The following is a 27,271-nucleotide window of genomic DNA, read 5'->3' as shown; positions in this document are numbered from 1 at the left end:
ACTAGGGTAAAAAAAAAATGTAATGGTTATTAGCAGCATTTCTCAGCTATAAGCGAAGTCTACGAGCAGCACCTTGATATGAGAGTTTCAATAATTCATTAATTTAAAAAAAATGTCAAGGAGAACACTCGGGACAAGAGGAATGTGTCTTGGAAAGCAGAATGAGCTATTTTTGCAATTTAGTCCAAAGTCTGTTATGATTTGTGTGTTGTTGTTTTTTTAACAATTCAAAGAACTGTCCACTCCCACATTTCCCAATATTTAATCTGCAGCAACATTTTGATCCCTTTTATAACAGATGGTTTCACTTGGCAGCTCATCGTGGCTGGGACTTTATACTCTAAGTGCTGTGTTGTGCTTTTGATGCATCAGCCTGCGATTTTCTGTCTTTAAACTCCAAATAGGAACAATATGGGAAGGAAATGTGACAGTAAATCAATATTTTTCTCTGCAGGGTATCTGTCTGCAGCTGCAGGTCTGAAGGTGTGGGTCGCGGAGGGCAGGGTGGGGGCAGCAAGGTTTCTACAGTCCAACTCCCCTTCCTCCTCCTCCTCCTCCTCCTCCTCCTCCTTTAGGGGGGGCTTCCAGCCCGTCCACCTGCCTGTCTCGTCTCTGACCCCGCTGGCCTGGAAGCTTCACCTCCTCAGGAACTGGAAGATCCACAAATGAATTCCAGAGCCGGAGAGAGACTTTGCGATTACTACTTCTAAACTTGAAGATGAGATCCCCCCCACCCCCCACCCCACCCCCTTTGCAAGAGAGGCAGGATTTTTCAGCGAGGGTCAGACGCACTCACTCTGGACGGAATACGCTCCTCTCTACGTCCCGGAGGAGCCTGACCCCGCCTCGTGTTAGCTGAGCAGGTGGAGGACAGGGTCCGGTCCACGCCCCTGGTGGCAGGTGTTTCTGGTGCTTTTGCTTGGTTTTGAATGATGGGAAGGAGTTTCCAATGAGAAAATCCCACCCGGCGTCACTGACCGCGTGGCCAGCTCCGCTCGTCTTGGATTTATTGCTTGTTGCGCGGCGGCTCCGTACTGGAGTCCAGAAGCTGGAGCGGCGTTCCCCGCAAAATGACCCCTTGGAGATTTCATGTTTAGAGTTTGGGTTTGGTCGCGTTGAGACGCGATACTCTTTTACGGGGTCGCCACAGCGAATCTCGGTGGGTTAAGTGTGGCCCTTCTGGTTGTGGCCATTGAGGGACCTTGAATCAAGGAGGCACTCGTGCATTTTAATGAGGAGCGTTGTTGCGTCAATGACGTCGAACAGCAACGGCCCCCGGGAAATGGGGGATGGAGGAAACCGTTTAAAAGGAGAAGAAAAAGATCTACGTTTCTTTTCCTCTGGAGAGCTCCAACTAAACTTTTCTGCTTGGCACAGCTGAAACCCCCCCCCCCCCCCCCCAAAAAAAAACGCTGCGCTTGGGAGACACGAATAGAGCAGAGACAGGTATTGACATGATAACACGCCAAAGTGAGACAAAATCAAAAATCTGTTATTGTCGACGAAACACGAAAAAATCTCCCAGGCGTTATTTGTGCGGACGGCCTTTTTCCCGTGCCGCAGCAGCAGCAGATGCCGTTATTGAAGTCATCAGGTGCGCGATTGTGTGTGGACGTTGTCCTGCCCTTACCAATGAATGGGAGGAATGTGTCAGAAGATTAAAAAAAGCGCATCCCGGATTCACATTAAAAGAGGCATGGGTTTTGCTTTCAGAGGGGCCAGTTTTCTCTTCTTCTTTTCTTTTTAAACGGAGGAGCGCTGCGAGGATTGAAAAGGGTTCAGTCGTCAAAGAGCTGATTCAGGGAAAATCCAAACGTGGCTCCACAAGAGATTCAAAGGCCTGTTTTTGCTCGCGCAGGCTGCAGTTTGGAATTGGAGGTTTAGAGCCTGCGTTTGGTGTAAAGTGAGTTTCTAAATTAACTTTTTTTTCCCCATTTAAATTCTGGCAACAGTTCGAGAAAGCACACAGCAGATGGAGGGAGATCTGCTAAAAGAAAAACAACGGAAGGAGAGATGCTAAGGAGTCCGAGGGCGGAGGGGTCTTCTTCTCGCCCTCTCGCGTGCGGACTCTTTTTGGCCTGAGGTCACTGTGAAGGAGTCCGACAAGCTGGCTTGCACGACTCTCTTCTTTCTGTTCCAGTTTCACAGTACTGTAAGGGGCCCGACGACGGGGCGGTGCAAACTCACACTGCTGACAGAGTGAGACGTACACTGATAGGCTGAAACAGACGCATCGACGCTTCTGGCGATTTCTCAGACACTACTGTCTCCGCCCCCACAATGCATTGCGGCATTTTTAAGGCAGCGCAGATGTGCAATATTAGCTCGTGCCGCGGATACAGTCAGTTTTTCCATCTATGTCACAACGCTGCCCTTTGACCTTTGCGTTTAAATTTCGTGGCTGTAAATCTTTCAGTGATCTTCAGCCGCTTCCCCCGCGGGATTCGTTCTTGCCAACGTCACTGTCCGCGTTGTTTCAACAGGCATCTGGACGCAGCAACAACCTTTTAAGTTAATTGAGTCTTACATTTAATTATATACGTGTACATATTTTCATTGAGAAGTTGAACCCGTGACTTGGACAGTGGCACTGACGCGTCACTTGAGTGTTGGTACATTAAACGCAGCCTCAACACAACATATGGCCAGAATGTGTAACTAATAGTATAAATCAGACATTTGATTTCAGCTCTCGTTACTGAACCTCGCGACGAGGACTTTGAGGGAAAAAAAAATCCCCTGTTGAAAGTATTTGTTACAATTTAATTTTTCCTTTCATTTTCGTGTCTGACCTATTTTGCCATTGAGAAAACAGCCGAGTCTTCTGCAAACAGCATTTTGCACATTTTTCTTCTCCTTTTTGCTGTTGTCTTCTCTGTTACGTTTCGACTAATGACAGAAGCGTGGTTGTTATGAATTCATTTTTTATGATCGTCATATTTATAACGATTAGTTTTGGCCCAGTTGCGAATTCGGTTCTGAGGGGGGCACAAGACAAATATCTTTGGGTTGTTGTTATAACTTTCTGTCAAAGTACGTTGTCCGAGGCCCAACCTTTGATTTTCCCCACAAAACGGTTCGCATTGAATTGAACGCCCACATTTACTGTTGTTGATTATGATTGCAGACTCTTCATAGGTTACTAGTATTGATTGATTTGTCACTGATAATGATTGTAGAGTTCATTTCAGTTTTATTTAAAAAGAACAGCTGTAAAACTTGATTTATTCGGGGCCAGTTTTCCCCTTTTTCTTCTGTCGTGATTTGTAACATTTCCATTGATTGAGTTTTTGAAGACGTTTTTCCCTCTTCTTCGTTTTTCTGGCTTTTTAGGCTCAGATCCCCCAATGGTAGTTAATCTAATGATCCCAATCACATTTTAAAATCCACATCAAGATGTTTGGAGTCAACCGCGGAGAACACTCACCTGACATCATACAGTCCAAATGAAATCATGTTTCTCATATTAACTTTGTGCGATGTTTGACTCAAAGTGTCGTGAGCCCACCTCTAAATGAATGCCTTGCTAAGAATCAATGATGCTTTAGTCAATTCGCCTCCTTTCCAACCCACATTCCAACACTGACTGACTGAAGCGACGCCATGCATCCGTAAAAACTAAAATCAGCGGTTTTAAAATGCAGGGAACTAAGTATAACTTTCATTTGACATGCTGGACTTTTATTTTATTTTTTCATAGGCATTTTGGGCAAACGTGGCCACAGTCCACAGAAGAGATTTCGTTTTGTCTTTTAAGTAAAACTTTGCTCAGTAGCAAGTAACGGTGTTTGAATCTTAGTGCAATAGTGAAGTTCTGTCACTCGACAAATTACTGATGGTGTTTTTTTTTTCCTCCTGATATTTTTTTCTCTCCCCTTATTCCTGATCTTGACTTGTACTTTTTAAATTACTCACACACACAGATTATCTTTTGTTAGTCACTGGGCAGCAGGACGACCCCTGAGGAAGACTGTGAGATTAGATCCCGATCCCAGAATCCACAACTCTCTGTAACTGGCAGGAGCAGTAGTCACTGTTATCCTGTCAGGCTAACATGTCATGTAGAAATGTCATTATGTAGAAACAAAACGATCACATATTAGAAAACCGGTGATTACCTGCAACTGCAGAGCTACACATCGTGTGATATCCATACTGACTTCAAACAGGAAGGGACGGTTTCCGTTCAGTTGTACATTTAGGATCCATCCGCCTTATCCCCCCCCCCCCCCTTTCTAACCTGTAGACCTCATTTCTGAATGTAACCTGTTCTTACCGTGTTGAACCTGAGACGAACGTGTGTGTAGATGTTATTTATTTGAATGTGAAGCCCTGGTTGGCATCTATCTGTCGTTGCTTATGTGTCATTTTCCCGTGAGTACGTTGAAGTTTAGTTTTTTTATTTATTTCAATCCGAGAGAGGAGGATTCTCTCTTCTGCCCTAACTTCACTCAAACGTATTTAGAAATGTAAAGAAATCATTTTTACTTTACTGGGTAAAATATTCAGTATGTATTTTATGTCATGTTATACTGCAGCACACAGCAGCATCTTGTTTTTTGTGGCAATTTGAAACCTTGTTAAATCATTTATTGATGATTTTGGTGTGTCCATTATATCCACTGAATATGACATGCGTGTTTGCTGACTGTGGGCACTCGGCCTTTTTCCATAAGATGTGCAGTAAAAACCCTTTAATATCCACCCTCTGCGCCGTGCTGTGGCTGTCAAGCGAACGTTTGTCTATTTACTTGAAATTTTAAATGGATGATAATTGGTGCATTCGTTATATACCAGGATCATAATTAAACTACAAATATGTAACTGTGTTGCCTGTGTGTGTGTAATGTGAATGTTCATACATAACATGGTAAAATGTAACATTCAAAGTGAATTCCTGATCCAAAATGGCATCTTGAAACTTCCTGCGAGCACAGACCGAAACACGTGTCCGTGAAGTGTCGGCGGCGTCCGATGCAGACGAAGCAAAGGGTTTTCCTTCCGGTTGATCTGTGCGCCGCCCAGAGGACAAAACTGTTGCAAGGACTTATTTATCCTGCGCCGCATGTGAGTATGTATTCAATTTTTGTGATTTAACTGTGATTCATTTCAAGTCGATGCGTCACGAAACCTTTCTTCCGCGGCGTCCTCTACTCTTTACCGACTTCCATCACATTCCGATTTAGGCGGAAAGTCGAGCGTCCCGTGCCCCGAGTTTCCTGCTAAATTGTGCATTTTGCATGAAGCACACTTGATGTATTCTTTGTATTCTTCTTCTTTTTTTTTTTGTTTGTTAGTTGTCCAATCAAACCCTTTGTGAGTTCAGTCTTGTCCTCTCCTCAGATAAAGCACGGTGGAACTCAGGAATCGGTGACGCAATTTGAATCAATACCAGCGGCTCAGACGTGCCCCCTCTTCCAGAAACTCTTTAAAATATTGCTCTCCGGCACAGTCGGCTAATTTCAGGTGATAAGGAGCGGCCGGCCACCCTCTGTCGAGTTCCTTAATGCAGAATTATGCAGTCATCAAATTAAATGTGAGACTTTTAAAAACCCGGTAATCCCGCAGCTTAATGGTCTGGGGGCGTCTATCAGACTTTTCCCGACTAAGACCAATTCATGGTAATGTGGCCGGCAATTTCCCCAAAAGTTCCCCCGCCTTCATCGTAACGAACTTCGATAAGGGACGAGGAGACACGCATTAATGACATTTTCAAGTTTCTCTAATAAAACTAAATCTAATATTAACTGATGAAGCTGTGATGATGGTTTGCTTTGAGCAAGATACACAACAATATGTGTGGGCCCGGTGGAAACAATCGGATGACTTGATGTTTTGAAATACTCTTTTAATATATTAAAGGAGTAGTTCAAAATTTTCTGGGGAGAGTTTGATGTGAGGATCAATCTCACTCTCATTACTGACATGAGATCAACTGACAAGTGACAAGCTCACAGTCCACACACATCATCATCTGTCTGTTCGCTCTGGAGAGGAGACAATAACTCCACATTTCGATGGATGACATTGTTTTCTTTTTTGAAATCTTTTTATTTAGATTTCGTTTGTCAAGCAACTTGACAAGGATAAAAAGGCAAGTTTGAACAACACAAGACATCATGTGCCAATGAAAATTGTCAGGCAAATTCGAGATGAGTCGCACCAGCAGCCGGAAGAAAACTGCACGAGACCAGTGCAGGTCCGTACGGGGACACCGGTCGCCTAAAGGGCCGTGAAAGTTCACAGACTTTTGTCCTTGAATCCGCGTCGTTATCTCTATTAGTAGAAATATAGCAGGTCTTCTCATTTTAGGTCACGTTTTCTGAAGGTGTTTTTGCAGCTCTGAGATCAGGTGGGCGCAAGGGAGGCTCCGATTGGACGACTGAGAATTCAATAAACAGACATTTTAATGAGTGAAAACACCAATTGGAGTTACCTTTTGAATCATCTGCCTCTGAACTTACTTCGACCAGAAGAGATCAAATTATTTGAGTCGTTTCGCACGGAACCTCACCTCTGTTGGATTTCTTTTAATTGGATTGGAGCAGCCCCCGTTAGTTCTTCAACCGCTGGACAGGAGTTACATGTGAACACTGAAATGATCTTAGCGACAAGGAGCGAGCACGGCGGCTGTTCGTATCAGTCAGAGTTTGGTCATGGGTATGTGATGGCTGTTCCACGGGCCCATCCATAGCTCCTCCTCGTCCGACTGCGTTCTGTCGCTCGGGCACTCCAGCGGCTCCCTCGCGACGAGTCCGTCGTCGTCGTCGTCGTCCTCCTCATTGCTGCCGTCGACTTTCGACTCTCTCTCGCCCTCTTTCAACTCACCGCCCCCCCCTGCTGGGCTCTGGGCCGGCTGCCCTGTGCCGCCCTGTGCCGCTTTGAGCAGGTTGGATTTGGACGTGACACTCTCAGGGCCCGTGTTGCCGGTGCTGGCCGACCCCGAAGAGACGCTGGATTGTCGGGTGTTGAACGCGCTCGGCGCTTTATTGTTGTCAGCGTTAGACAGAGAGGAGGTGGCCGCCGCGGGCGCGGCCGTCCCCGAGCTTTGGAAGGCGCGCAGCGTGGTGCACCCGCCGTCTGCTGCTGTCCTGGGGTTGTTCAGGGGCACCCTCTCCTCCAACGTGGCAGCCATTTTGTCCAGTTTTTTAAAGTGCTTGGCCAGCCGCGAGCTGAAGAGGGGGGAGGCGACCTTGAGGTTGTTGTTGGTGGTGGGGTGCGTGTGCGCGGGGCCCGGTGCATTAACTGAACGCCGGGTGCGGATGATGGAGCCATTCTGGGCCATGTAGACGCTGCCGTTGACGTTGGCGTGGCTGTTGGCGGTGGAGGACAAGCGGCTGCGTTGGGTGTCCGGCACGCTGTCCTCGCCAGTGGAGCTGGTCTCGTACTCTCTGTCCAAGACCAACTTGATCCGATGTTTTCTGCAGCCATGCTGAAAAAACGCAATGGAGAAAAATTTGATTAATCTACTTCGGTCTTCGGACGCTGAACTCCCCCCCCCCAGCTTCCTTTACATGGCAGGGGCATGAACTTGAACCCCTGGAGGTGGGGAGAACCAACCTTTTCAACTAAAGTAAAGGTTCTGTCAACTCAATGCGACCATTATTCTTTTACCTTTCTGTGCTTTAAAAATCTAAACGGCCCAATGATAGTAACACTGTCAATCACACTGCAAAACACAGGGCACAGCAAAGACAGTGTTCACTCCAGATTTTCCATTCGGAAGCAATTCAAAGAAACCTTTCTCATCGGTGGTGCATGACGGAAAATAAATCAAAATTGACTCTGTATTAATTACCACGTGGGTTGCAACTCAACATATGTCAGAGAAAACACCGCTGTGTGCAAGCACACGCACTTTGGAAGAAGGTAAGAAAGAACATTAGATGTCAAAGAAAACATTTTTCAGATTCCCCCCAGCAGATACAGTGACGACAGGTGCTGGAAGAAGGGACTGATACAAGGAGAATGATTGAAATAGCATGGGGGGGGGGGGGGGGGCTTAAGAAAATCTTATTGGTGCACCAACGAGAGGTCAGTGAAAAACAACCTCTGAGCTGCTGCCATAAGAAGCCGGAAGTGGAGTTTTCTCAGAAGGGAAAATGAGACCAGTCCGCTCAGGAGACAGCGAACAGAGGAAAACCAGTCGACCACGAGGACGAGTCAGACGCAAAAGAGCGAGAGGGAATAGGCTGATGGGGGGGGGGATGCTAAAAACACAGCAGAGGACGAGCTGACGAGATTAACTCCGGTGGATGTAGATTCACAGCAAAAAAGCGGAAGAGAGAGAAAGATTATAGTAATAAATCTCACTCAGGTAATGATTTCACACCCAATCCAGGCATTGTCACCGAGAGCTTACTCAGAGTCAAGGAATCTGATCCGGGAGGGCGGGAGGAAGGAGAAGGGGGGGGGGGGGTTACAGGGCCTCATCTGCATTTCAATCGGCCGACTCGGTTCCCACACCCCCGTCTTCTTCATCGTGGCCGCTGCTCTCCTCCTCCTCCTCCTCCTCCTCTGCGTCCTCAATGATGGGCGACAGGTCGTCGCAGGCGTCCATCACGCCCGATCCGATGTCCGACTGGTTGTGGCCGGACGCTCGGCCACTCGGCGCAGACTTCTGTGACCCCGCGCGTTTCCCCTCCTCCTCCCCCCCCGAGTCCTCGCCGTCCTCACCCGCCTCCTCGCTGCCTTCCTCGATTGTTTCGGGTGTGGGAGGTCTAGAACGTCTGGGCCTCGTGCTCGAAACTGGAGGACGCGAATGTCTCGGACCTTTGGATCTGCCGCTGCGGCTCCTATCCACCTCTCTGCTCCTCTTTCGCCGTCTGCTCCTGCTCACGGCCTTTGCTTTGGCACTGTTACTACGAACGCCGCGGCTCCCCGCAGAACTATTACTGACGCTCCCCTTTGAGGGTTTCCTGCTCGACCCTTTGCCCTCACCTTGGCCTCCACTCGCGCCCTCTCTGTCCGTGTCGGGAGTTCTCTCCTCCCTCCCTGTTCCCGGGTCGGACACGTTCTCCTCCGTCCCCGCGTCAGACTCGGCCTTGTCGTGCTCGGCTGTGGTAGATGACGCGGGGCTACTCGTGCCAGAGACACTAAATTCTGACGCAGACTCTTTGCTCGTTTCAGAATCACTCTCACGATATCTTTTTCCTCTCCTCCAGCGTCCCTCAGAGGAGCTATCCTCCTCTCCTGACTCCCACCTCCCCCTCCTCCTCCCCTCCTCTCTCGCTCTCTCAGACACTGACGCAGAGACACTCATATCGCCTATGGAGCCGTACGTCTTCCGGTGGTGGTCCTCCTCTCCCCCGTCCCAGCTTATTCCGTCACTCCACTGCTCGTTTCCCACCCTGGCGGCTCCCTGGAGCCTTCTGGCGAGGGAGATAAGACTGAGGGCCTCGCTCAGCTTTTGTCTCACCGGCGGGGCTTCTCTGGCTCCACGGGCCGTCCGGAAGTGACTCCCATCGATCACCACGCCACCGTCCAGTCTGAAAGAGCGGCCAAAGGACGACAAGCCAGGGAGCTCTCCCCAGTGCTCTGGCCCGACGCCTTCTCCCCCAGCATTTCTCCACCCGTTGTTCATCCCGCCGCTTCCGTCGCTTCTCCCCCATGCTTCCCCTTCTGCCCTACTTCCTCTTTCTCTCCCTCTTTCCGTCGATGCGCCTCCCTTATTCTCTCTACTCCCCGACTCCCCTCCCATCTCAGACGCCTCTCCCACTCCTCGCTCCTTTCCTTCTCCCAGCCCCTCTCTGCTCACGTCCCCCGCCCCCATCGGTCCAATCCTGGCTTTGTTCCACGGGGGGTGGACGGCGGGAGGCCGTCCAGATTTCTTACTCACGGCGGAGAGCAGCGCGCTCACTCTCGCCGCGGCTCTCGCCGCACTCGAGCCTTTGGACGTTGTGTCCGTGGTCGCCGCTCCCTCCGACGGTTGGTTCTTGTCGCCCTCACTTCTGGGGGCTCCCGGGGTCGCTCTGGGGGGCGGGACAGGCGGAGGACGGGGCTGCAGGTGAGCAGTGTGCGGGGCTAATCTAGCTCCTTGAAACTGTCTCCTCGCCTGATGGTGTTAGTCCAGAACCAAATAAATATTAAAAAAAAAGGGGGGGGGGGACAAATAATAAATGTCAACTGCACAAAGCATCACTAATAACATCAGCAGTATTATCAGGGGCACATTTATAAAAAAGTAAACCTCCTTTTTCTTCCAAAAGAGAATATTTCACAGATATAATTTTGCTTACTATTACTACTCTTGATGAGCAGGTCGCGTGTGACACGTCACATTTTGCCGGAATACCAAAAAAAAAAGGTTAAAGATATGATGTGTAACTCGTCTTCGGAGCTGGCGGCAGCAGGTCGCACAGTTTACCTCTCCGTCGGACTCCTGCGGGCTGTAGTAGTAGCTGCCGTCGTCGTCGACAACGACCTCCCCGTGTTCATCGTAGAGGCCGGAGGGGGAGATCAGCTTCCGGCGACTGCCGTACTGAGGCAGGTCGTACCTGCACAGAGGGACGGGGGCAGAAGGAGACCGGTGACAAAGAATGAGAGGCTGTCATTTTGTGTTCGAATAATAAACGACGCCGGGTGAACAGTTTTGCTTTGCAAACAAAGTCGCTGGCTCCCAACAGCCACTTGCAGCGACCAGACGCGGGGCAACAGTGCGGCTCACTCCGGTGATCCGCGGCGCCTAACGACTCCAGAACAAAGCCGCCTCAATCACAAAGGGCGCACTTTGTCGCCAGGAGACGTTCTGTTTGCAGGAAAACACTGGAATCGATTGTCCCTCCCCTTTGTCTCCCTTTGTTGCCCGTTCCCGGGAGCTCTGCCCGCCTCGACCGGCCAAGCGGACTGTGTTGTGCATCACCACTTGGGCTCGGCGAGTGGAGGAACATACATTTTTCCAAAAAATGCTATCCCGGAAAACAATATGTCCCGCGCGTGATTAAAGTAACACATGTGCTCCGAGTGCCTCGGCCCCCTTCCCACTACAGAGTTGCAGAGGGAAGTTGTGTAGTCACTCTGCTGACAGTCGACCCCCGGCGATAGAAGTGGCTCTCCCATTTACGTTGGGCAGCCAAGTAATGGACGAGGTCACGTGGGTGACACGTGCTCGGGTGAGAAAGATGGAGAAAGAGGGAGATGGGGGGAGGAGGAAGGACAGGAACAGTGGAAGGGTCAGAAGAGAAGGAGCGGTCATAAATGTTACACAGTCGTAATCCTTATAGCATGGCCTCTACAAGCTAATGTAATGAGTCTCAACCTCACACTAAAAACTGCTTATGGGATTCAGTCATTAACCCAACAACTACGCACACACACACACACACACACACACACACGCACACACGACACAATCAAACAAGTCAAAGGCGACCCTCACTCATTGCTTACATCTCCTCCATCCCTCTTCTCTCCTGTTCCTTCTCACTCAGCCTCCGCTCCATGTCACCACCAGGGGGCAGTAATGGCTCGTGCGGTTCACAGTTGCCAGACTCACTGGCTTCAGAGCCAACACTGACTCCACAGTGGGGGAGTCAGTGGATCTGTGTGTGAGAGGGACCGAATTGGACCAAACTGGGCCTCTGGTCCGTTTCTGGTGATTCTCAGAAGCATTAAATGATTGTTTATAGTCCAGTCCCTGGACGTGTGATCACATTCCCACGGCAATGTGACCAAAACATGTTTCATACATGTCCTTATTGGCAGCTTGACTCACTGTCGACATGTGAAGACTAGAGATTTCAAAATGAAACTTCAAAATATTATTTTCACCAAACTGACTTTGAGAAACTGAAGATATTTTGAAATATGAGTTTGTTTGAATGATTCGTTATTTGACTTTCCACCTATGTGAAAGTGAATTTACTAGGCATGGCCTGTGACAACAGTTGTGTCTTTGAACACACACACACACACACACACACACACACACACACACACACACACACACACACCTTTGTAAAAGTCTGAGAAAGTGACTAGTGACATCACACCAATAATCTCTGCTTTTTTCTTTTAAAAATGAAAAATTTCACGGTACAGAGAATTAAAATTGTGGCCATATTCTAGACAAGAGGGCTTTAAAATCAGGAGATGACAGGTCCCCCTGCGGCACATCTGGCACAAAATATTAAAAGACCCCATTTCACTACCTGATTTACATAATAGGGTAAAAAAAATTAAAATTTCTAGTTCTGCTTTGGAAAAACAACACGATTTACAGCTGGACCGTCGGTTCTGTTGAGTAAGAGTCTGCCTGTCTAGCTTGATTTAACTTATGTGCAAGGTGTATGAAGACACTATCAACATATGATTCTGGAGCAAGGAGACCGTCACAGGAACAGTCGACAAAATATGGCAACACATAATCCACACTTCATTGGAGATTACACTTCTCATCCTGTTAGTAAAACATGGCCGATCAGGCCAGATTTCTCGTCTCCTCATCCTTTATCATTTCTTACATGGATGCCCTAACTCGGGACCCATCATCCCCGCAGCAGTCACACCGCTCATCACCCACGCCAATAACAATTCTCGAAAAGCACGATTTAATCCCTTACTGCTCTGCGGAGTGTGCGAGTTGAGTGTTTTACTCTTGACTGGAGGGCAATATGAATTTGGCTTGTTTGGTTGTTGTTGTTTAGTTTTTTCCCCCCACGACAGGCATCAACACATCAGACCAATGCAACAAATGGTTCATGTTATTTTCGGCGACTGTAAAAAAAAATCCCATCACCATCGTGCCAGTGGCAAATGGCTTCATTCCCACAGTAACAGAAAATCTAAATTTTTTTGGTATGTCAAGTGAAAGAAACGGTCAAAAGGTTTTTAACCTTTGTCTGTTTCTCAAGGACAAAACTTTGACTATGTCCTGAGGCGGTTTAGTTTTTATTTGCATAACAAGTCTGCACCCTCACCTTTCATTTATAACTGAATCCAATGGAATGATTAGATCTGAGTCCCACAGAGTCACAACGTCTGAATTTCCTGCTGCTGTGTGTGTACAGAGTCAGACAGGAGTTTGTGAATGTTGCTCTAAGCCAACAGCATCTGGCCCATTGTCTGATTCATGGCTGGCTGCCTGATTAGCTGCTACAGTATTAACTCTGTGTGTGTGTGTGTGTGTGTGTGTGTGTGTGTGTGTGTGTGTGTGTGTGTCTAAAAGAACGAGCATTTCTCAGTGAGTGTATGAGCGAGTGAGTGATGAATGTTTGCCATGAGAGAATTTATGCACAAAACCGTGAGAGTGAACGTGTGTGTGTGTGTGTGTGTGCGTGCACACACCACTGTGTATTTATTTGTGAGTGTGGGCGGGTGTATAAAATCAAGTTCCCTAGGAGTCTGCAGCTAAAATTATAAAAATTACACAATACATCACAGGTGGATGGCTGGCTGCCGACACACACACACACACACACACACACACACACACACACACACACACACACACACACACACACACACACACACACACACACACACGGGATGCAATGATTCAATGGAGGTCTTTTTCACGCATACTCTGATTTAGTGTATCTGCATGTGTGTGTGTTAAATACATTAACATTTCTATGGAGTATTTATCACTTTTTCAACATTAAACTTCCACTGAATTAGACGCACGCACGCACGCACACACACGCACACACACACACACACACACACACACACACGACAGTGGGTTGGGGGTATAACGGTTCTGTCATCCTGTATCACGACACAAGATTGTGAACTTTTTTAATCAGGGGTTTCGGTCTCTGTTTCAGAATCCTTTCCCTCCTACAACCCCTTCAAGAGTGGGAAGTTCTGTTACGTGGCAGGTCACTGGTGTCAGCGTTTCACAGTAGCCAATAACCGTGTGAGTGACGCGCTCAGCTCCATATCAACGCAGACGCCACTGGTGCTGACGTGAGGCTCAGCTGACGAAGTGCACACACACCAAACCCCGGGATCGTGTCAGAGGGAATATTACACATCAGTGTTATAGTGAGCTGTCAGTCACCGCAAGAGGTCAAAGGTGTCAGATGGAACATGTATTCGCTGTCCTCAGTGTATTGTGAGTCACTACGTCGCACATGTGCAATACTACATTTTATAATACTCAAAGCTCACTACAAAGAAAACATTTTTTTTTTTTAATCTAAAAAGGGGCCTAACGTCCCTTTCACCCACTACTGCAGGTGATGTTTATGCAGCTGTGACGGACTTATTCTCTTCAAAATAATTTTGTTGGTTTACTTTGTATCACAGCTGAGAAATGTGCTTCGAATCAGTGTCAGGATATTAACCAGGCTACATTCTGAAACCAATATGAGCCTGTATCACGAAATGACAAATATGTACAGTACATGCAAAAAATATCTGCCATGAAATGAACTAATGTTCAGGGCAGTGTTCCATTATTTGTCAATAGATGACAACAACCATGTGCAAAAGAAACGCCTCATTATTTCATTTTGTGACGTCCGATCAATAACGCCACAGTACTGACCCGTGATCGTAGTTGTAGTAGTCCTGTGTGTAGTAGTCCTGGCCGGGGTCGATGCCAGATTCCATCGATAACTCCTGTGAGATTGATACAACCTTCATTAGAACACACAACGAGACACATGGACATTATGCAAATACTCTCCATGCAAATTTAAGAAAGTCGCGTGCAGTTGTACTTATTTCACTCTGTTTACAATGGCTGCACTCGTGGATCAGGTTCCCCCACACGTAGATGTTCCCCCCAACTGCCCGACGACGACCCACACACTTGTGCAGGAAAACACACACTGACAGTAAAGATGTCTAGGTCTGGTGTTTACCCTCTCCTTCCTGTCTCCTGTGTGTGTGTGTGTCTCTCTCTCTTTCTCTCTGTGTCTCTCTCTGTGTGTGTGTGTGTGTGTGTGTGTGTGTGTGTGTGTATTTGTGTGTGTGTGTGTGTGTGCGCGCGTGCTCCCTGATTGGTGCTGATCAGCCCCGCACTCCTGCCATCCATCCTCTCATCAGCCCGGCAGTACATCTTAACCCCCCGCTTCTCCATCCACTCTTCGTCAGATCCTTTCGTTGCGGCCAGTTTGGGATCTAACGTGAAGGCCCGCTTAGAAAAAATATGTATTCTCAACACGTTCCTCTGAACTAATCCTCGTCTCCCTGTGCTCCAGGATCGCGGCGTGTCTGCCTGCCCGTCTCTCCGGCCTGCCACGCTCGCAACATTACCTGCCACCGAAAGCAGCTCTGCTTCGCCGGGCCCCTGCCTCCCTCCCGACTCCACCTCGCCTGCCTGCTCATCTGTCATCAAGCCCCCTCTCAGCGCACACAGAAATTCCAATTCCCATCCTCCTCCACCCTTTGAAACTGAACAATAAACCTTCTCTTACTCATTCGAGGTCTGAGTGTGTGTCCCGTGCTTGGGTTCAGTTGTTTTGCCGTGACGGAGAGAAGCTATTTGGAAGGGAGAGACAGAAATAGAGAGAGACAGAGTACCTCTGGTCTGAGCAGAGAAGGTCGCAGAAGCTGCTGTGTCTGCTGGAGGGAGAGAAAAAGCAGCCAATGGCGAGACAGAAGGAAGAGGTTAGGAGCTGGAAACAGGAAGTCTGATGCTCCTCATTCACAAATGTGAGTGATTTCTGGCAACTGAATAAAACTGCAGGTAAGATACCCATTGTGTTATCAGTAGTGTTACATATTTATCAAACAACATCTGGCAAAATGTGTTTTCCATCATGTCCACAGACGTTTTTGTGGATTAAAAAAATTATTAAACTTTACCAGCATCTCTCATAGCCAGCATTTTTGATAAAAAAAAAATGATGTTTTCACATATATTGTGATCGCAAGGCACTGATTACATGCTGCTCCAAACAGAACGACGGACAGAAGAGGAAGAAACAGAGGCCAGAGGACGAGAAGAAAATGAAAAATAAGACGTGCAACGATGAGCAGAGAAGGACACGCACCTCTTGTTGTCCATACCCGCGCCTGAAAGAACGAAACAGAAAAAAACCCATAAACCGACATCGCCAAGAAAACTTTGACACTAAACATAACACACTTGACGTATAAACTTGTGTTTCAGAGATTTCACACACTTGTGCTGTGCAGTTTCCTTTACTGCAGAGGAATCGGGGCGTTAAAATCATAATCCAAATAGAAGTGGGCGGCATTTCACATTTTGTGGATTTAACATAGGTTCCCTGAAGACAGGAAGGAGACGAGTTGTGTGTAAGTGTATGTATGGGACTGTGTGTATTTAGAGAGGGATTGAAAGTGAGGAGGCGGGGTTACATAAGAGCAAAGGGGGGGGGGGGGGGGGGGGGGGGGGGGGTAGATAGAAGCAAAGAAGCCCCAGCTTTTTTTCTCTGTCGCTTACTGTTCATTTTCTATTTATGTTGTTGTTTTGTTAGTATTCTGATAATCGCTTTTTAAGTATAAAATATCTCATTCACCATCATTTACAACCCAAATGAGCTCATCCTATTGTCTGGAAAAACCATAGAGGGGGTGTGTCGATGTTGGCCACAATCACAATACAAACATATTTCTATTGTAAATCATGGCTAATCGGTGGGATGTTTAATTCATGACTAACAAGGATATTAATTATCAGCATCAGGAAAAGTGCACCCAGCACCGAATGCACGCATGAGGTACAGTCTGTGCACGCAGACACGCTGCTTAGCATAAATTGAGAACCGCACTCAACAGGCGGTCAGCAGATGTTGGTTCGAGTTTAGCCGCACTTTTCAAAAGGCAGCCGGACAAATGTGGTGAAAGTTGAGCAGCATGGTGAAAAATGATCAAGCCTTCACGTCTGTAAAAATAACTCCTCATGGACTCCAATCAAACTTTTGTGCCGTCTTATTTGTGGGGTCTCGAAATAGCAATAACTGTCCACCTGCCTGGAAACATTCTTGGTCCCCTGGTGAAACTTTTGTTTTCAATTGGTATTATTATTATACAAACGGACATTATGGTGTGAGGTTTAGCCAATAGCCAATATCCCCACTTTCATTTTCAAGCCTTAGTAGGGGGAGTAAGTCAAAATGTGAGCAATGTCCTTTCTGATGGGCAGATGTAACAAATGTTCTCAGTCTGCCTGCTGCTACATATTCCAGTATGATTTGAATAAAGAGCAACATTTTGCACGACAACAATCCCAAGCTAAATTGAAATATTTGACCATTTCCTGAAAGCCACTGACTTTCCATAAGCATGAAGCCGGTTGAGGGCTATAAAGTTAATTACTCTTGGATTGGTTTGACATCAAGGGAAGACTGAAAATCAAAGTCCAAAGAACATGCTCCCATGTACTGTCACTATTAAAAGGTCAGAATTATGTAGGTTTTCTACAAGAGGTGTTGGCCTAGATACATAAACCCTATGACCATGTGTGTGATTGTGAATAAGATTAAGATAGAATTCATGTCTGAAGACAGCTATAGTCTCACATTTGCAAAAGATCATTTACTCTGGCTTGACACTGATAAACCTAGAGGGGACCCATTTTGCCACACATCAGACTGGGTCAATGCAGCAGCCAAGATGACGACAGAATGAGCAAATGAGCTGATATTGGTTACAGCACTGTCACGTTGAGACTTGACTGCTCTTAGAAAACAAACTTCAAATGAAGACAGTACAGCCAAGCGAGACAATGAGACGGAGTTAGAAAAAAATGAGACTAAAGCACGATGCCTGGATTTGAAAAAGAAGGTAAAAAATACAAAGGAATAAGGAAAAATGAACAAACAGGAGAAATCGCCAGAAATCCCCTCGTCCATGCATCTTCACTACGTTTCCAGCAGGTTCTATTTTCGTGTGAAGCCAAGGTAATGAGCTGAAAAATGAAGATGCATCACGGAACAAATGGTGACTTTTGGAGGACACATCGCATTCGCCTCTGCGTTATTAGACTGCATGCACACACACACACACACACACACACACACGCACGCACGCACGCACGCACGCGCACGCACGCACACACACACACACACACACACACACAGACACTTGAGCTTTTCATTAAATCATTTCAGATGTAAATATATATATATATATATATATATATATATATATACTGTCATCGTGCATCCTAAACACACAGACACACACGTTCGTTCTCCACCGAAATGCAGTTTTGAATGAATGAATGCATGAACGAGACAAGATTATCTGGTGGAATAATGTTGAGGGGTTGAGGGAATGATTCGGATGAGCGGATGAATAGATGTGATTGAATGGGTAAACGAACGGAGGGATAAGTGGATGGAGACGTACTGTAGAAGAAGAGGTTGGCTCATCCGGGTGAACTTCAGGTTAGAGTAGCACAGCCCTCATCAACATCACAAAGTGTGTGTGTTTGTGTGTGTGTGTGTCAGTGTGTGAAGATAAGTCTTCCTCTGTGTTCCTCCCGTTGATCTGACAGACACATAATTAGGTCCCTCGCCAGACAAAAACACACAGACAGCTATCTGATCTCCGTCACACACACACACACACACACACACACACACACACACACACACACACACACACACACACACACACACACACACACACACACACACACACACACACACACACACACACACCCCCACGTTACTATGACACCAAGTCACACTCCTTTTCTTCCGCTGTTTTTTTTTCCCCTCTACATTTTGTCTCTCTCTTTCCTCTCTCACAGAGCGACTGTTGCTCGCTCCCTCATCTGTCTCTGACTGTCGCTTTCCCCTTCCCACTATTCCTCCTCATTTTTGGGGGGCATAAATTCCTTCCATTGCAGCTGCATTTTACACAGAAAAGAACTTTAAGGTCTATTCACATTTCTGAGAGAAGGGAGGGAGGAAGTGAGGAAGGAGAGACGGAAGGAAGATGCGAGTTTGTATTGTAAAAGTGTGTGGTGAAAGTCAAAGACCACTGCTGGCAAATAGCCATGTTTCTGCTTTCAACAGAATCCAAGGCCAACTATTGTCCTCTTCAAATCATGATCACACAGCACGTATGACATCGCCGACACTTAATTTGCATTTCATAAAGGTTTCACGATATCTTTACTGATTAATTGATAATCGGTGAATTGCCTTTCAATAAATTCCTCCGACACTGTGCCCATGTTGGTACATTTCTTGTCCAGGTGCGCTCCCTCTCCCTACAGTGTGTCTTGTATCTCTTTTCCTCAATTCAGTTTCAATGGCGTGCGGCCGGCTTGGGAACAATACATATCGCAGCAGACGTCAAGAGACGTCTGTTGTCTTGCAAAAACGCACAATGAGAAGTGAAGGATGCGAAAGCCGAAAAGCTGTCTTTGGGACAATGAAAATACCTGCCTTTGTATGTGGGTACGAGTGTGCGTGTGTAACGACATGTAGCACACACTGAGGCCGAGAGCTGATCTTAATATGCAACATTTCCAGCCCGGTCGGCTGAAAACCGTATAAAGCACTGCCTGCCGCTGTGTTTTTGTGCAAGCGCACATGTTCACACTCCTGTTTATGCCCAATTGCATTGTGTTTTCACTCTGGGTGTATGAATCGTGCCTTTTAAAAAATAAAAAAAATCTATTTAAAGCTTGAGCATTGTTTGATGCACAGTATGTGACACACGACAAACAAACAAAGGCCAAACAATTGCAAAGGCTGTCGAGCGAGTCTCTATAACAGTTCATACTGTCCTCTAACATAACAGATCAGAAAAGAGACATCGAGGTGAGTGAGTGTGTGTGTGTGTGTGTGTGAGTGTGAGTGTGTGTGTGAGTGTGAGTGTGTGTGTGTGTGTGTGTCAGTGTAAACACTCTCACAATGTCATCACTTGGTCACCAGAGATATGACTATCATGGTTTATTTTTTAGGACGTGTATCATGATTTGATCTAATTGCCCAGACATCATCATCAGCGACAGTCTTGCGGGACAGACGTGATTATGTCACTTCGTAATGACAGTATGCGCGCGGGGACTTCGTGTTGACGCGCTGGTTAACGGCTGACAGTGAAATCTGTGAAAGACCTTTCTTTTTTTAAAAAACACATTTTTAATGTCAGCGCTTCAAAGGCAGGTACTTCTTTGCACATCAGATTTATACAGTTTCTTTCAAGGAGTTACTGATGACATTATACCATATATTAAGTGCACTGCTACTTGATCTGTAATAACATTACTCGTCACTTGACATTTTCAGATGATTCTGTGTCGTAAACGTTTTGATTATTATTAGCATTTATATTTTTGCAAAGATTTGCACATGAGGCTCAAGTACTTGAAATGAATCCGTCTACATAAAAACAAAGTGCTCACCTCGGAGAGCCACTGAGCTCCAGTGACGGACTTGGAGGTGGCAAGCCTTTAAATAATAAAGTAACTTCAGCGTATTTTATGTTAGTAAGACATTTGGTCTAAAATGAAGCACCTTGGACGCATAGCGAACCAGCCAATATAAAACTGTGGGTGAATAAATTCCTCTTGACCTGATGTGGCTGTGCGACCTTCATAAAAGACAGTATCTTATATGTGAGGTGAGCGAAGCATTATATTTTCTCATTAATATGCTGCAGATGTAGGGGACTGTGTACTGTACGTGGCTACCTCTGCATACTCCCCTGGCACAGTTGCATCCGGAGCGAGCAACTGCACAGATGTCGTCATTGTCAGCCTGTAGATGTGCGACTTTGCACATGCGCATGGTGCGACTTCGGATCTCTCTGAGGCATGTGCTAACATAGGATAGGGGACATTTAGGGTATCTAAAGGGGCAAACCTCTACTGATTCATATTACAGCCCCGAGGCAGAGAGCATCAATTAATCCTGTACACTTAGATAGCACCACACATTTGACCTTTTATTGAAAATCTGGTTTGTGGCTTTTTTTTTTAAATATTAATCATTTCCCAATAAGTACCTGCACAATGACAACAGAACCCTATAGAAAAAAGGATATAATAAAAATTTAGCACATCTTGTGAATAAAAATATGACTCTACCTAAATCTGGTCTTAGAAATAATTTCGCTGCAACTCTGCAGCCACCTACAGTATATTTAACATTATTTTGTTATCTTAAAAAAAACAACATCACACTCACATGCTTTGTGGAATATTAAAAGACAATGGAGGACCATTATGAATGCAAAGACAATGTGGGTCCAAGGGGAAAAGAAAAAAATGAACTAAAGAAATTATAGAAAATGAGCGTTAACGGACGACAGAATGAGAACAACAGAAAGACAAACGTATGAGAAAAACTGAAAACACTGTTGTCTATAGGTATTGACACGTTTTGCTTTGACTCAAATTGATGAATTAGTTGATAACAAATATGGAAACAAGTTTGCAGATAGACGACTACTGATAGAAACATATGTAATTGTACAGAGAAAAGAATATGTGAACTTAGAGTATTTGTTACAGCACTTGATAACTATGTACAGTAACAGGGGATATTAATGAATGAAATGGAGGTGGAGGTCAATGTGACATGGATCACGTCCTGTGGCAAAACGTATCCATGCAAAGCAAATACATGGAATCCCTGTTGAACACAGTTCATTCCAAGTTGGCAGGTTTAACAATGTTCTTCACTCCTCGTGATTGATTTTCCTCTTCACACCCGCTGCGTCTTCAATTAACGACTTTGGAGGTCCAGAAGATAAAGTTTAAGCCACCTCCTAAACGTGTAATCAGCCGGCGAGTGGGGCCCATCAACTGAGTCGTGCCACATCCCATCCTGATAGACGCTGACTGATTGATCATAATTGGTTGTTGACGAGAACCTCAATTACTTGGCCAGGACGTGAAATGCTAATGACTGTATCAAAGTGAAAGTCTACCGGGGAAGATTTAACCTCTTCTAAACTCTTAAATGCACAGCTCCCATCTACAGTTGTTTAAGTCAATTGCCCTCCATGGTAATTAAAGAACAAGCCGTACAAATGTTTTTTGGGGGGGGGAAACCGAAATAATGGCCAAGGCAGATAATGAGTAAGCCTCCCAAACTATTGCTGTGACGATATAGTTGGAGCCAGGCTTTTGAATTCCTCATAGTGGTTCAGGTTCACTGAAACGAGGGCCAATTAACCTGATCATCATTTCTCCCTTGTGTTTTAACCACTCCTTTAGTCCTTCCATCTTCTGGTAACAATCAAGTAGCCCCTTCTAGCTACCAAATGACTGTGCTTTATTAGATTTACTGTAAGTAGGATGTGACCTTCTCGGCTGTTTCACCTTCTCCCCTTCTCTGTTTGCGACATGTACCATCATTTGAGATGAGAAACATTTTTGTTCTACCCATAGAGTTTGTATTAGGCCTAGTTCTTCTTTCTTTATGTAAAAAACATGAAGTCATGTTCGAAGAAATCATCAAAACATCCCACTGAGCTATTCCGAGCATCAGTCCCTCGACAGCTCGGCGGGAACTATGCAACAGAGTTAAGAAATGCCCCACTTTGTGCTTTCCATAGCATTCAGACAAAGGCTAGAGCATCGTCGACTGCGAGGGGAATCGTTTCTCAAGTTCTACCACGATGGAGTTCATGTTTGGGTTGGGCTGAATCTGGGGAGTTGGAGGAGGGGAGGAGCCTCCACCTCCTCCAGTTTCTTCTCTTCCTCCCTCTCCTCCCTCCCCTCCACCACCTGCGGCTGCTAACGCATCTAAGCAGTCGAGAGAATCAAGAGAATCCATGGAGGCCCGGCTCTTCATGACCTTCTTGAGCGGGATTTGCTTCTGATCTATCTGGCTGAACATGTTGGCCACAGACTTCTCGATCTCCGCAAGGTTTTGGATATTCTTCAAGATTCCTTTCCGCTCTTTTGTTGGAGGTTCGGGCTCCACAGGAAGAGGCTTCGGTGGCGGTCGAAGGGACACGGGCCGCAGAGCTGGAGCCTCAGAAAGGGACGGGAGGACAAAGGTGGATGGACGCAGGCGCGAGGGTGACAAAGGGGGAGGGAGAGGTGGGGGTGGGGGCGGGGGAGGGAGAGGTGGGGGAGGAGGAGGTGCCTGGTTTTCCGTCTGGTTGGAGTGGGATGAAGCAGGAGGCGGAGGAGGAGGGGAGGCAGGGTGGTGCGGAGGAGGAGATGTCGGAGGGAGAGGAGCAGATGTGGGAGGTGGTGGAGGCGGCGGGGATGGTGGTGGTGGAGGCGGTGGGGATGGTGGTGGTGGAGGTGGTGGAGGAGTTGAAGGAGGATCAGGGATCACCTCTAAATGGACCTGAAGTCGCTCTTCCACACTCTGATTTGCTGTTAAGTTTCCCCCAAAGCGCCGCAGCACAGGAGGAGTTGGCTTGTGACTTGGTGGAGGAGTTCCTCCGTCACTTTGGGTGACGATGATACTCGGGGGACCATCTTTGGTCTGAATGATTTGGACATTGTGCGTGGGGGTTTGCGTGTGATGCTGAGGAGACTCTGGGAAAACGGAGAGCAGAAAATCAGGTGACAAAGACCCTCGTGAATCTCTGTTTTGCCTTTGTCTCATTTCCTGGAGTGCCTGTTGCTCAAACTGTCTGGCTTGTTCTTTGACCGTCAGCTTCGGTTCCAGACTCGGACTCCCCATCAGGTCTGAGTCCAACCCACGGTCAAAACCTGAATCAAGGCCGGCATCTTTACTCTCCTTGAATTCAGCCTTGAGAAGCTCCAACTCCCACTGCACCGGGTCCATGACCACTTGGCGCCTCAAGGCCTCATACATCTCTCTTCGATGTAATCTTGATGGGAGAGTCCAGCTGTGTCCACCCCCAGATCCCCATACACTGTCACTGCCACTGTAACCACCAAAGCCCACATCACCCCCAGAAGAGCTGAGCCTCAGCCAGGCTTCTCGGAGGCCTTTCCTGGAAGGGGAGAAATTCCCAAGAAGGTCCCTTCTTCTCTGGCTTCTTCCAAGAGTCTCTGGACTACTCAAAGTCCCATCCTCGTGGTAGATGGGGTTTTTGATGGTCAGGGGGTTTTCATCAGAGAGAAAAGTGATGTTGGACTCAGACTTGGGCAGGTTGTTAAGCACCCCTCCATTAGCAACACACTGCCGATGGGCAGCAATTGCACGGGTCGCAAAATCTGAGATCAGACGTTGGCGATCACTTTCATCCAAACTGCCGCCACTCCCCCCAACACTGTGGTTTGACCGGCTGGTACATGGATTAAAGAAAAAAAAAATGAGAAAAGGGAGAAATAATGAAAGACTTACAGATAGAACAGAGGAATAGAAGCTGTAGTGAATCAGAAAGATGTAAGCGACATGAAAAAGATAAGGTAATTTAAATGATAGAGCAGTAATGCACAGAATGGTAAAATCATTTTTTTTCATAAAGGGTAGTGAAAACAGCAGTGTACATTCAACGAGGTAGAAAAAAATTATTAAGCAATGGAACGTCTGCCCGAGCTGATAAATGAAATGAAGGAAGACTCCACATTAACAGAGGAACGAGGGAGGGAAGAGAGAAAATTGGATGACGGATCTTAAACGAGGTTTAAGTATTTTATGTCTGTGCTGTTTTTACAAGAAGGGCGAGAGATGGAGAGCTAAAAATACTGTTGAAAGACAAAGGAAAATAATGCTAATTTTACAGTATGAATGCTAAAAGTGGAGTGCTACAAAGACGCTACTGTATCACGACTATAAACAATGGCGGATCAGAAGACTGGATGCCATGGAGTTCTGAGAGCAAACAGTACAAATCTAGTAATAGTGTGACGTTCCAAAGGAATGACAGAATTTCTTATGTTTTAATACTAAGAATTATAGAAACCTCTGGCGTAGTTTGTGATTTCTGCTGAGACTCTCGCAGACTCTTGGTACTCCATGGCTAATTCTATGCAAAGGTACCCAATGCATCTTTACCGGCATCATCACTCATCAGCCATCTTCCAAAAGCCAACATTCAACCAGCCCTTTGCAACACAACTTTGCTCTATGATCTACAACGGTATGACTTACTACGCACATATAACAATAGTAACCACTAACAAGCACACGTCACAAACACAAAACTAGAGCAAGAAAACTGTCACAAAATACCGTCAAAACAGTCACATGTCATGGAACAACTTTCAGCATCCTACTCACTTTTGTCTGTCAGTCATGCATAAAGGTGGATGGATGAGAACAACAGAAGTTGGGACATCAGTCAACATGAGAACAGGAAAGGCTGAGTGATGAAATGGCTACAAGGTAAAGTCATAAAAATGTTAAAAGTTGTGGAAAAAATGTCTACAGAACATGGTGATAAATCAGAGCTAAAAAAGCAGGGGAAGACTGGGATGAAATTTGTTCAAGTCTCCACCATTTGACAAAGCATTTCACACACTCATTGATCCTGGGATGGTTGGTTGTGCACTAGTGCAGTTTTTCCTTATTGCTCTGTTTCACTTTTATGATGCACATTCTGACCTGGCTGATACTCTATCCCATCACAGCCATCTACTCACGTCCAAAGGGGGTCATTTTAGCATTTGTTGCGGGAATGGAGAACATTTCTAAATCACTTTCCATATTGTTTTTTTTGCAATAGTCTGGGATTACAACTGGCACCTTTACCATCACAAATTAATTGTATAGCCCTATGGCTGTTATTATGATTGAATATCAGTCTCACTTTGTACTTAGTTTCACATACAATGTTTTCGTTAAATACTTTAAACAATATTCTATTTTAAAGTTGTGAATCACATCCTTGTGCAAAAGTACATAGCACGAAGAACTACATTATTTCATTGAAACACAAGTGATAGCTCTAACCTAATAACATGACTTAATTTAATGTGCCGCCAATAATAAGTTAAAAACATTTAATTTTCCACAGGTAATTGAAAAAAGACATTAAAAACAGAGTCTGTCAAGAGAATAGCCAAAGGTAATTAAAAGGAGAACAGATGCCTTGAAAATCAGTCTACTGAGCAGTTTGATAATGGACCTTAATTATGAATGTGCAAACTTTTGCACTTTACCAGGTTTTATTCTCTTTAGGGATTACACATTCCCCACAACACTGCAGTGATACAGAACACACACAACCGTATTACACAAGAAATACCAGCACACACACAGCATATACACACACACACACACACACACACACACACACACACACACACACACACACGCACACACACGCACACACACGCACACACACACACACACACACACACACACGCACACACACACACACACACGCACACACACACACACACACACACACAATAGACCTTCCTTACCACAATTAAACATGCTCTGCAGCTTATCAATAGCATTAACTATCGCCCAGGGTGGTCTTTATAAATATCAATTAACTCATATCCAAGTTCACTTCCGCAGACCTTTTTTTTCAGGGAATCATTTAGGCCCCTTAGTCTCACACTCACGTACACGCATGCACGCACACAGACTCTTACACAGTAGGGAAATCGTATGTTGTCATTTGGAGATAGTTTTCACCATCTTGCATATGAATTGCTCTCGTGTTAATGGTTCTGGGGAGGCATATCGAGGACAGACAGGAAACCGGTGATGCATGTAATGCTGATAAGACTTCCCCTCAACTTCCCCTTAACACTCCAGTGAGGAATTATAAATACACTATCTGCATTGCCTTGAGTGAGTTTGTATGTGTGTGGTTGTGAAAACGTGCAGATATGGTGCCTCTGCATAAAGTCACTGGACTTTTGTTCGACAAAACCAGAAGAAATTGGCAAGAGGGTAATTTAAACACAGTTTGCAAGAAGATACACAGAAACAGGGGAGCCCCAGTCAATTGGTGAAGAGAATATCACAAAATTGCATAATAATATGCAACTTTTTAAGGCAGCATAGAGAAGATGAGCAATAATGTCCTTCAGCACTGATAGGAGGGGATGGAGGACAGAATTATAATTAGTAATTTCTCCATAATCACCAAAAAGCTCATTTATATTGCCTCAATCTACTGGCTCTGGTCCATGGCCTTGTGATTAGCAATGCTAGAATTTCCAAAAGAATTCACAACAAATATTGTTGAAATTTCTTGGGCAGGTTGCTCAAGAGAAAGGTAAATCTTAGAGGATACGTTTAGAGGAAACTATTGATGAATCAACAAGGACTACCGATTAAATAAATCTCATCATTCATCCCCTTGACTCAATTTGCCCGAAGACTTTGATAAGTTAGTACAATTGCCAAGCTAATTGTATGCAACTCTTTACATGTGGTTGTTGAACAAACCCATTGATGATGTGGATGTTAAAAAACAACAGAACTCCTGCAGTTACTCAAGGATGCAGGTATAAATTTACATATTTCATCAAACTGTGGAAACGTAGGGAGAT

General features: G+C 45.8%; 2 protein-coding genes across 10 annotated transcripts in view; one reads left to right on the top strand and one right to left on the bottom strand.

Annotated features, from left to right (window-relative positions):
* Positions 1 to 15,373, top strand: part of plce1 (phospholipase C, epsilon 1) — an 87,208-nt gene extending 71,835 nt beyond the window's left edge. For 2 of the 8 annotated variants that reach the window (XM_047327509.1, XM_035612444.2), the window contains one exon: positions 455 to 4,824. In XM_047327509.1, the coding sequence (XP_047183465.1) occupies positions 455 to 669 (215 nt within the window). In that variant the 3' untranslated portion in view covers positions 670 to 4,824. Of the gene's footprint in view, positions 1 to 454; positions 4,825 to 13,766; positions 13,902 to 15,149 lie in introns of those variants that run through there. The other 6 variants (XM_035612445.2, XM_047327508.1, XR_004785642.2 and 3 more) reach the window with 6 other exon arrangements.
* LOC118287356 (protocadherin-15-like) overlaps positions 6,028 to 27,271 on the bottom strand; it is a 222,404-nt gene continuing 201,160 nt past the window's right edge. The window contains exons 39-43 of one of the 2 annotated variants that reach the window (XM_047327512.1): positions 15,945 to 15,966; positions 15,472 to 15,513; positions 14,492 to 14,565; positions 10,367 to 10,496; positions 6,028 to 7,432 (exon numbers count right to left, since the gene is read on the bottom strand). In XM_047327512.1, coding sequence (XP_047183468.1) covers positions 6,644 to 7,432; positions 10,367 to 10,496; positions 14,492 to 14,565; positions 15,472 to 15,513; positions 15,945 to 15,966 — 1,057 coding nt within the window. In that variant the 3' untranslated portion in view covers positions 6,028 to 6,643. Of the gene's footprint in view, positions 7,433 to 10,366; positions 10,497 to 14,491; positions 14,566 to 15,471; positions 15,514 to 15,944; positions 15,967 to 20,095; positions 24,100 to 25,037; positions 25,044 to 27,271 lie in introns of those variants that run through there. The other variant, XM_047327511.1, reaches the window with a different exon arrangement.

The sequence above is a fragment of the Scophthalmus maximus genome, chromosome 16, assembly GCF_022379125.1.
Source record: "Scophthalmus maximus strain ysfricsl-2021 chromosome 16, ASM2237912v1, whole genome shotgun sequence".
In the NCBI taxonomy this organism is placed as follows: Eukaryota; Metazoa; Chordata; class Actinopteri; order Pleuronectiformes; family Scophthalmidae; genus Scophthalmus; species Scophthalmus maximus.
Note: the sequence above shows the minus strand (reverse complement) of the source record. Positions and strands in the feature narration are given on the sequence as shown.